General features: G+C 42.2%; 1 protein-coding gene across 2 annotated transcripts in view; it reads left to right on the forward strand.

Moving 5' to 3' along the window:
* Positions 1-10,249, forward strand: part of LOC120574685 (protein shisa-9) — a 109,315-nt gene extending 99,066 nt beyond the window's left edge. For both annotated transcript variants that reach the window (XM_039825035.1, XM_039825036.1), the window contains one exon: positions 9,115-10,249. In XM_039825035.1, the coding sequence (XP_039680969.1) occupies positions 9,115-9,740 (626 nt within the window). In that variant the 3' untranslated portion in view covers positions 9,741-10,249. The remainder of the gene's footprint in view (positions 1-9,114) is intronic.
* Positions 10,250-11,560: the final 1,311 nt, after the last annotated feature.

The following is an 11,560-nucleotide window of genomic DNA, read 5'->3' on the forward strand; positions in this document are numbered from 1 at the left end:
ACATAAACATGCACATCATAAACATGTCCTTCCCACCACACACACACACACACACAGGCATACTTCTTTCTACTGCACAGGTGCATATAATGGTCATAAGCGTAAACATGTACACAGGCACACACACCCATACCATCTATCATCTGATCAGACAGATAAGGACGTGGTGACGATGATGAGGAACGACAGTTTGACACACGTACATGTGTTATTCATTGACACAATATGCAAATAGAAACATAGACATGTTCTGCCCATCATATCTGAAGAGTATCAGACATCAGACAGTATCACAAACTGAAGAGCATTAGACATCGAAAGCTTCTAAGGACTGTTTGTTGAGCACAGCCCCCTTTTAGCTACTTATGTAATGTTTGTCAAGATTTTCCATTCTCGTACGGCAAATAACTCAGTTTACAATCATAACGGTGGCAGATTAACTAATCGTTTTTTAAACAATTGATTCTTGATTTCAGACCGTGGTAAACAAAAGCAATAGCACAGTGGGTGAGCTAACTGTAGTTGTCAACAGGGCCTTTTTTTCTAACAATGCACCTGCAAGCTAACATATGTAATAGCATAGTTAGCTAATCATATGCTGCTTGTTTTACAAGCCTAAAGCATGAGTTAACTGTTCACAATGTCGCCGTCGGGAAAAAAACCTTGTCTATCCAAAACCATTGCGTTTCAGGGAAATAAAAAAAAGGCTTGAAAACATTTAATTGAGCTATGTACCTCAGATGAAAATACCTATTTGTAAAACCTACAGATTTAGGACCTAAATATGGAGATATGAGATTTGTGCACGACAGCAAAGATATGATGTGTCACCTTTTAAACAGGAAAGGTTAGACAGAACTTACTTACGTGAGTTGTTTTGGTTCAGCAGGCTGTTCACTGTCTTTATTCAACAGAATGTATCTCTATCTTTTTCTCTTCATCAAAATCTTTTTCTTTCTTGTTCACAACAATTTTGTACCGTCTAATCAGATAAGACAGCAAGAAGGGAAAGGCCAGCAAAGTGAGTGTGGAAAGTGAGTGAAGACAAGGAGAGCAGGAAAGAGAACATCCCATCTCACTATTCTGCTCAGTCAGTGAGTAACAGAAGCAGCAGCAACCCCCCTCAACCCCCAACCACTCAGTGATGAGTGTGAGAAGTCAGCCACATTTCACAAAAAAAAACTACCTCAAAATAACAAATCCCTCACACATTGAGGAGCAGTGCTTCTTTCTCTTTCTCACCTCTCTCTCGACGTCGAGGTGTTCAGTTCTGTCTCTGTTTGATGTCACACAGACGATGAACTGCTCCTCTTTGTGCCTTTCTGTTTGGTATCTACTGTGTCTCTCTCTAACACACACACACACACACACACACACACACACACACACACACACACACACACTTCTCTGTATTTGTTCTTCGGTTCCTGTACAGTTTAGGTGCGTCGTGCTTTCTGCCACTGATCCTCTGGCACTGTGTGTCCACATGCTCTTAATGATGCTCCTAACAGCTAACACAACACATGTATAACAACACGCACACTCATCCAGCATTTCCACACATTGATCATCATGCAGACACTGTGAAACACTCTCAACTTTTATTCTCTCTGTCTATCTGTATTTGTGCACACACCCAGGTGCATAGGCAACATAGAAGTTGGCACACGACACACTACAAATAATGACAATGGCAGGAAAAAAATATCAAATAGAAAAATGTGGATTATTTTGCCCTCATTCAATTTTGCCTCTCAGGCTACATACACTCTGCCCTATCTTTGAGTTTGTTGGAGCAGTCTGAGCGGAAGATCAGACACTAGTGAGGGCTGAAATAAGCGCTGCTACGTCTTCTGTAATTACTTTAAGTAAAAATAAAAAACAATAATTTAATGAGTTGATTTGGCATCTCTGACAAAGACTAGAAATAAGCATCAATCAAATCAGTCAAACACAGATTTCTCTGTGGTAAAGAGAGCTAAAAATACAAAATTCTATCATAACGTAACAGGTCTCTATCAAGGAAACTAAACACTTTTTAAGTATGGTTAGTGCACTAATATTGCAGATGTTTACAAAGCATTGATTTTGTCCAATTGTGTTTGATATACTACTATCTTTATTTGTACTATTTGTGTCCTATTACCTGTTATGCAAAGAAAGATACATAAATGAACACATGGTCCAATCATCTTTTCACACATGCTTATCAGTTCTCTCACTGGGCAATAAACAAGGCAACGGTCCAGAGATCCTGGCTGTGTGGACAAAGTCATGGCTAGGACACACACCAGTCTGGGTGGGATAGCTGACCATTTGCCAGCTGAAACAGCAGGGGTCTGGACCAAGCTGCTTTGAAATCTTTATAAACACATTGCGACTTCTTGCAGCTGTTAACGGCACACGATTGTTTTTCTAAACTCTCTCGTTGAAGAAAAGACACCAGAGATGAAACTTGAGAAAAGGAAGCAGTAAGCACAAAAGGGGGAAATGATAGAAAAGCAGAAGGTTCATAACAGGTCAGAGAGGTTCGGGACTCTCTGACAGCAAACCTGTGCCAGGTGAAGCAGCAGGACTTTGGCTCAAGTGGCTCTGATATATCTTAATTAAAGGAGGATAGGTGGACTGGCTGAGAAAATGTTGGATAAAGATGTGAAAGGTTATAGAGTTAGAGGACGGAGACAGAATGAAGCGAGAAGCAGAAAGAGATAAACTTACATGTTAACATTTAGATGCTCTGGGTTGGTCTTGAGTTATTAATATTACCAAAGACTTTATGTGTGACCCGTAGATATCCATCCAGGTGAGTGTCAGGTCCCCAGGAAAGAGAAAAGACAGAAGGTGGAGGGATATTCTCGAAGAGGGTGTGAAAGACGCCACGTTCTGGGCGAAGACTGCCTGAAGTCTTTAATTAAAGTCTAATAATCCAACAGCCTGAGCTGTGTTTGAAATAAATATTTTTGATAGATCTTTTTTTAAATATTGGAGCCATTTTTAATTAATTTTAAGAGTTACGTAAACAAACACAGTACATTGTTTGTCATTTGTTTTTCTAAAAAATAAAAATAAACTTAGACTCACTACAAGATTAAATTATTAGATATTTTTGCAGTGCGTTTGCTGCATTTAGCATTTAGTGTGCACTTCAGGTCACATAATGGGTGAAATACATTTTGGGATCTTTTTTATCACTACATGAACTGGAGTGATCTCAAATTCCCCAAAAGACAGCTTTGAAGTTGGAGGAACTCTACTGGTTAAAAACATTTTTTTAATGTATTGCTTCAGGACATGGTTCCTTTTACAAGCAATGATGAGAAGAAACATATGAGGTTACTGAAAAAAAGATCACTCGTATTTTTATGAGGTGGAAAGGAGATCCCAAAGTTAAGTGCCAAATATGTCAGTCTGAATTAAATTGAAATGTGCATAAGGTGGTGCAAAGGGCATAAAAGATTTCTATTTGAGGTAGAGCTGCAGCTATAAGAGCATGGCATCTGGGGGGATGTCACAATCTGTGTAAGACAATGAAGTGTTGAACAAGCAGTTATAGTCATGGAAAAAGTGGAAAAAGAAAAAATATGAAAGCAAAGTAGAGAGTTTAAGAGGTTTAGGATGCAGATATCATTTATATAACATACAGTATGTACTGTATTTAAAGCGGACAGCATCAACAATTACTTAGTAAAGTCAGAAAAAGACAAAAATCACCTTGAAAGTTCATAAAAAGTTAAGGAAAGTTATTGTGAAGTTGTGGCTGCCAAACTGCCCCACTCTAGCCTGACAAGCCAGACCCACATCCAGATGTTGGGTCTGGGAACTCCCCATTGGCAGGGCTCAATCCGAGGGGCGGGATAAACGGTTGTCTTTCAAATTCCCTCTGCACTCATAGCCAACCAGAGCAACGCTAGTTGATAGATTCAACTTTTGCCGTATCCAGTCGGCAAAACTCCGAACACATCTTCCTTTTTTAAGAATGACTTCAGTGCTTAACTCCAAGTCTTCCAGAGTCGCGGCCAAAGCCGATTCCAAAGACCGCTGTTCTAGCAGCAGCCATCTTCTTTGTTTTCAAGTAGCAGGGAATTAACGCGGAACCTTCGCAACTCTGCCGTCCTTATGTTAAGCCCGCCCACCGACTCTATACACGATGTGATTGGCCTGACTAGAGTTTGGTTTTTCCAGCTCGCAAGCCAACGGAGAGTTGCTAGACGACCCTGGCTGCAAATTCCATTTGCTGCGGCTAGGGTGCGTCTAGATTTCGAGGCTAGCCCCACTCATTATTTCGAAATAGAACCCCTAACAGAGTTGGAGGACACGGTACCGAACAGAATTCTTTTTAGGCACCGACCGAATTGCCTCCTTAGTATCGAGCATCGGAAAATGCCTCATTATCCAATAACAAATTGCAATACCCAAGGAGCAAATCTCATTAAGCGACGCAGCCTGTTTCTACTAGTGATGGCCAAATGAAGCTTCGTGAAGCATTTTCTCTTTTTTTCTGAGCACTGAATTGCCATTCCATTAACCTTTTTCTTTGAACAGAGAGCACCATCTAGTGAGGTCAGAAAATAAAGACAATGGTTCACGAAGCTTCATTTGACCATCGCTAGTTTCTACCAAGACGTAATAATGCTGGCGATTGTCTGTCTAACGTCACACGTCGTAGAGACACGCGGGAAAAACTCTGTTACGCACAGAGACGGGGCTCACGTATTAGAGCTGAAAAATAGATTAAAAGATTTGCACCGTAATGTGTAATGTTGTAATTTATTTTTGTTCGAAGTTACAAGATTGGTATCTGTACTGGTATCAAATATTTTTGAATGAAACCCAGCGCTAGTATGTTGTCGAACTCCTTTGCAGGGCCCAACTTCTGCAGTTACAATGGCGTAATTTTTTTGTTAGACTTATGGCCCAAAGGCTTTGCTATGGAAATAAATGAAATACAGATGGAAAGATTGGAAAATGAGAGAGAGAGAAAGAGGGAGAGAGTGAAAAAGAGAGAGAAAGAATGGGCAGATGGAGAGGAAGGCACACAATACTGTCACAGATTCCTCCTGCTGGCAACATGTGTGGAAACACTCAAATGGACAGCAACAGCAGTTGCTGAGGGAAAAGAAGGGTGTGTTTAATTCATTGTGTCTGTGCCGTCCCAGATTTGAACCAATTCTCTCTCTAATTCTGCTGCTGTAGCTTCAGCTGCTGTATATTACACCAAAAGGAGAGACACAATCAATAATTGGTACGAAAACTGAAAAATAATAAGACTGCAAAAGCATATCTACATGCATTTAAAAGCCAGGGCTTGTGCAGCACTCTGCATATCAAACCAGCATTTGTAGCAAGTACTGGTGACGTCAAATGTGAGTGTCTTCACGTCATTGTGACGAACAGGCAGGTAAAAGCTGCCAAAACCATGTAACACACTTTACTGCAGAGACACATACTCATCAAGCAGCTTATTCCCTTTATGTAAATGTGTTCTTTGTTGCACAATGCCTGGCGCACATACAGTTGCACACGCGCAATGCACGTAAATATAGGAACCCACAGACACAAATGCACTCTAATCCTCAACATGTTCTTCCATATCTTGCAAAATGTAAATGAAAGCAAAGCAGTTTCTCTGTTTATTCTCCTCATTCTTAGACATCACTATTGTGAGACTTTCTTTCTTTCTAAAGAAAACATATACCTCTTAAATATCTCCGCTTTAACAATTAAAGTGATTCATTCAATTGTTCTTTCTCTGTCTCTCACAATTCAATTCAATTTTATTTTTAGTGTCAAATCATAACAGAAGTTATCTCAGGGCACTCAACAGATAGAGTAGGTCTAGACCACACTCTATAATTTAGACCACACAAGTCTGCAGGACATACTGTCTGCAGGGTTAACTACTTGTTGGGGCTTCTCAGTTTAAAGAGTAACCTAACACCTGGCCGTAGAGCAGCGTACTCACATCAGCATCACTGCTGTGTTTGGTTAGGTGCTGCACCTGTAACCACACCCAACAGTGATGTCACAGTGTACTGACACACCGTGGCGTAGCAACACATTCACACTCCCATCGCGTCAAAAAGCGAAGCTTGGTCAGGTGCTTTTGGCGTTTGTTATTGACGCAAAAAGTCTCCTTTAGCGTCATATTGGGACGCACTTGGTCAAAGCTCTTGGTGTCACTTTTTGACGCTCTGGGTCGGGACTCTTGGCGTCTCCCTACGCGGATTTTCGCTCTTTCATACTACCCGCTACCATTGCCGCTCTTAATACTACGTCATCTTGCAGTGCTGCGTTCGAGCTGCTGCTCTGCCCGGTGCGTTCCATACACGTTAAAGGGTGATTTTTGCGTCGGTATCTGACGCTGAGAGCCACTGACCAAGCGTCTGTTTTTTAAGAGTTGGGAGTGAGAAAGGGTTGGGAGTACACTGGTACATTCAATGGTACATTGAGAAAAGCAGGCTTGTATATAAATCTCTGGACCAGCTTGGAGAATTTTACTGAATGATTACTGGTGACTCTGTCTCCTTCCTCAACAGCTGCTGTTGAAGTGCCCTGGAGTTACACAATAGATTGTTCAATAATAAGCAATTACCAGACTGTGAATGCACCGGACAGTTTTCTTGACGTGTGAATGTGAGAGTACTCCTCGAGGTGTTCGGAAAATACAAATACTGTATAGGAAAATGTTCTGGAATAAATTATTAGAAATCAATCGACAGCAATGGCTACAGTTGGAAAACAGGCCTCTGCTAAACTGTGTACTCTGTACTTTTCATAATAACGTAAAAGATCTCTAACGTTGTGTGTTGCGCCGTGGCTTTAGCAAAGCATCTCTCACTCCCGGTCAGTCAGACCCATGCTCTGTGGGTGGGACTTTTTTACCGTGTCATCACGGCTAGTAAAAAGGTACGTTGGGCCAGTAAATACAATCGGTCAGTTGCTCTATCAGGCCAGTTCTCCAAAAAGTTAAACTAATCATTTGATTTAAATTATTTTCCAGACATTGCTATTTATGTTTCTAAGTCTGCTGTTCTCACCGAGACTTCACTATGTTGTTAGTGGCAGCTAATTCAGAGCTTTGAGCTCAATTAAGGGCAATCCAGACTGTATACAGCGTCACAATCAAGCATTTTTACTGTATCAATTTGGAGAATTGGCTAAATGTTGCCCCACATAATGAAGTTGCATATTTTTCATGGCAATACTGTATACACAGACACCAAGTATCGATCGTTTATTATATATGTGTTGGTCAGTCTGTCTTCTTGACAATCCCATTTTGCAGCAAATGTATCTTTTTAGATAAAACCGATGTTGACAAAATTTTCCTTTGGGGACATAATTTGAAATTGGGAAAAATTTGAAGTTGGAAAAAAGGTAATACATTGCAAATATCGCAGAATATTGCAATATGTCTAAAATCACAATAATATCGTATCGTGACATAAGTATCGTGATGATATCGTATCGTGAGACCTCTGGTGATTCCCACCCCTAATATATATACTGTATATATACTTTTTTTTCACACACATGCGCATTAACACCCAGCCACATTCGTTGACATTCATTACAACAAATAAAACTTTACTGGTCATACATCTTCTGACCAGACTATTGACATAATCTTATTATTATATTCCTGTTTGGAGTGTAATAATGATAAGATTAGACACACAGGCACACAAACAGATAAAAAAAAAAAAACACACAGATGTACTTTGTCATAAACATGTATTACAAGCTGATAGCAGCTGCGTCCTTTATGTTATGAAAGAGACAGATGTTCAGATATTGAAAGATACCAAGTCTAAGAGGAAGACTAATACAGAGCAATAAGGGCACCAGAATGAAGGAAAATTAAAAATGAAGAAAAATGTTTCTTTATTTCTCTCCAGGAAAAAAAAGGACCATTAAAACGGGGCTAAGCAAACAAGGTTGTTAGTGTCTTTAGGGCAGAGTGTGTGTGTGTGTGTGTGTGTGTGGGGGGGGTTGATGACTGAACACCAGAGTCGAGTTCCACTCAGGGAGCTCACACTAATCTGACTCGACGCGCTAAACCCACTCTATTTTTACTACCAACAAATCTCCCTTTTTCCCTGTTTTGTCTGTTTTGTCCGCTATTTTCTTGATTCTCAGTCTCTCGCTCCCTCTTTTTGTTTCACTCTGATGCTGTTGGTATTTTTAACTCTATGGTCAGTGCGTAGACAGTTCAAAGCTCAAATACATAAATATGGAACAAACACTCACATCTTCATAGACACACACGTACTGTACACTAGAGCTGTAATCAGGCCTTAAAAGTTAGGCCCGACGAGGCCCGAGACCGACAGAATTTTTGCTCGAGCCCGACAAGTACATTTTGATTGACAGCTTTTTAAAAGCCCGAACCCGTTTACAGCCCGATATTATTGAAATGTGCGCACGCACACAGCTCTTTTGCCGTTGGTCAAGAATGAGTCATTTATAATTTTTTTTTTTTTTTTTTACATCATTTATTCATGACTAACGTAGGCTATAGGCCACTTGGAAGTTGGAACAAAGAAATAAAATAAGTCCTCCAGAGGCCAGCCTCCATTTCACCTCCTCAGCATCCGTTTTCACGCTAGTCGAAAGGTAGCTATCACCTAACCGCTCATTTACCGTGCAAGCCAGAGCGCAAGCCAGAGCGCAAGCCAGAGCCCGAGTAAAATGATAGAAATTAAGACCGAACCCGACCTAATCCACTGGGGTCGGGCAAAGATCTTCAGCTCTACTGTACACCCTGCAGGATTCATCGGCTTATTTCTTACGTGCTTACCTGACCGATTTGACAGATTTGCCTGGAATTTGTGCGTGCATATACAGTATATGTTGTGATATGGTGTTGCTGTCTGACGGAATTCACGGTCAGGAATTTACTGTCTAAATGTGAACGTCAGAATGTCTCAATGTGATTAATGCCACACACACAAAACTAGTTAGCTGTTAAATTAAGTGGATATATGTATATACTGTATATGTATATGTGTATATATATTGCTTTTATCACTCACTGTCTTAACTTTTCATTATTATAACATAACTATGTCTCTGCCTTTGTTTCCCTTCTCTACTGCCCCTTCCTTCATCCAGACACGGCTGCAAGAGACTACTACAAGAGCTACCCAATGGTAGATTACACCCACCGCCAGTCCCCTCCCACTTTCCAGCCAATCAACTTCCACCCCAAGGACAAGCCCTTCCTACCGCCGCCCGACATCCATGCGCCGCTTGCGATTACCATCAACACCTCCCAGATCCCCAAGCCTAAGATCTCCAAGACCAACACCCATCCGCTCACCTCCAGCTCGGCCTTCAAAGCATGGGACCCCAGTAAGAGCCACATCCAGCACCCGGTGGCCACCCACATGGTCCTCCAGGGGCAGCAGCACCACCCCATCCAGCAGCAACAGCAGCAGCAGCACCACCACCCTATCCAGCAGCAACAGCAGCAGCAGCACCACCCTATCCAGCAGCAACAGCAGCAGCTGCACCACCCCATCCAGCAGCAGCAGCTGCACCACCCCATCCAGCAGCAGCAGCACCAGTCGCTGCATCAGCAGAACAGCCGGCGCCAGGCCTACTCCAACAAGAGGCAGTTCAGCATCGAGACGCTGCCCGAGCTCTTCTCGCAGCCGCTGGGCTACGGCCACTCGCCGCACGTGCACCCCAAGCACAAGGGACTACCCACCAACAGCAAGACGGAGGTCACTGTCTGAACATGGGGATGAATGGCTGAATAGCCAGAAGAGGAAACCAAGTGGAGTTTTAGGCGACTTTCAAAGAAATGCTCCGATATCTTTTATATCCACAGCCGTAAATGGCGAGAGGGGAGAAAGCAAAATATCGTGTATAATCATTTTTTTTTTTAACATCTTCCTCATCGTTGTTGACAACAATAATAAGAACATGAGTGATATTTCTGTACTTTTTAAGACCACTGGATCAAAACAGCAGCAGCAGATTAGCTGTGAAGGTGGCGGATCGGCAGGAGCTGGCTTTGAACGCAGCCACTCACACTAAATAATTGAGTAGCCTCTCAGTGTGTTGGCACAGCTCTCTCCTCCTTCTCCTCTCAACCTCCTCTCACCTCAATGACACTCTGCACTGCTCTGTAGCACCACTCCAATGCGCACAAATGTTCAAATCTCACACACAGACACTATTTACCCCAAAGACTAGCCCAGACGCACTCTGCCCACTTTTTCGGAGACTGTCAGAGAGGCTGGTGGGGTTTCCCATAAGACTTTGGCTCCACATCAGCAGAGACAATGCCATTGTGTTGTCAGCTCCCATTGCCCTCCAGCACCTCCGGAGAGTGAGATATCAGCCTGGCAATTCATAACAGCGAGGCGGGCGGGGTGGGAGAATAGAAGGGGTTGGTTATTCATCTCATTCCAGGGGTAAATGAGATGAGAAGGATCTTAACCGTGCGCACACACAAACGCGCTACACACTTGTCAAAAACTACAGACGGTTCCCAGCAGTGTCAGAGACCACAGGCACCCCCCACTGACACACACTTGTCTCTCTCTACACACACTGATCTGGGGAAGTGAATAAGCAAGAGCCCTTGTTGGTATTTGTAACGGTTTGTTGAGCTGCTCATTTCAGTCACTGTCTCTTGTGTTGCTGTGGATGTTTACCTCTAACGAAAACCCAGGATGTGTCACGATGCCTTGAAAAAAAAAGAGCAAAAGAGTCTATGTATCCGGAAAGGTTGTTACAAAGCCATCGCTTTCTCTGCTCCGCACTAGATATCACAAATGAGGCTGGGTTTGTTTCAGAGGAATGTCAGCCAATGCTGCATATTGGTACAAGCATCGAGTTGTGCCAGCAAGTGAAATTAGGATGTCTGAATATAGATCATATACATCCTCAAAGAACCACTTTTTCTGTGTTCAGCTGACAGATCCATACATTTGCAGAGACATGATTTCATAATCATAAACTGGATGTGTTTCTGGATGTAGGAAGAAAAAAGCAGTGATGTGTTACAGGAATACCTTTTCCCAGTATGGCTATTCCTAAACACAGCTGTTTGATGCATGTGTTTACTGCTGCAATGCTAACATAATCTGAAAAACTGAAACCACTTGTTAGTGCACTGCCATTCACTTCACTCCCTATAAATTAAGTATTTACATTTTTTTTTTAAAGTATGTCACTACTATCACCCAAACTAAGAGCCATGTAATTCCTGCTATTATTGCATTCAAATACAGAAAACAGATCTAGTTTTTTTTGGCATGGAAATGGTCGAATTTGAAGCATTATATATGTTGTTTACAAGTTGTGTCTTCTTTGCTGGCTTCGCTAGCGTTAGCCACATTCAGGACTCAGCTGGTTTTGTTTAGAGTTGGAGGGTGTGTGAGTGAACCGTTTATCTTTTTTTTTTTAAGCCCCCAACGTCTCCTTCCAGGCAGCGCCCTAACCCTAACCCATTGTGCGGACTTCTGGAGAGCTGCATGCAGTCACCGGGGCTAACATTAAGCGAGCTGTTTATGGACAGTAAATACCCCTAAACCGTAGGCTGGCT

This window comes from Perca fluviatilis, chromosome 15 (genome assembly GCF_010015445.1).
Source record: "Perca fluviatilis chromosome 15, GENO_Pfluv_1.0, whole genome shotgun sequence".
Taxonomy (NCBI): domain Eukaryota; kingdom Metazoa; phylum Chordata; class Actinopteri; order Perciformes; family Percidae; genus Perca; species Perca fluviatilis.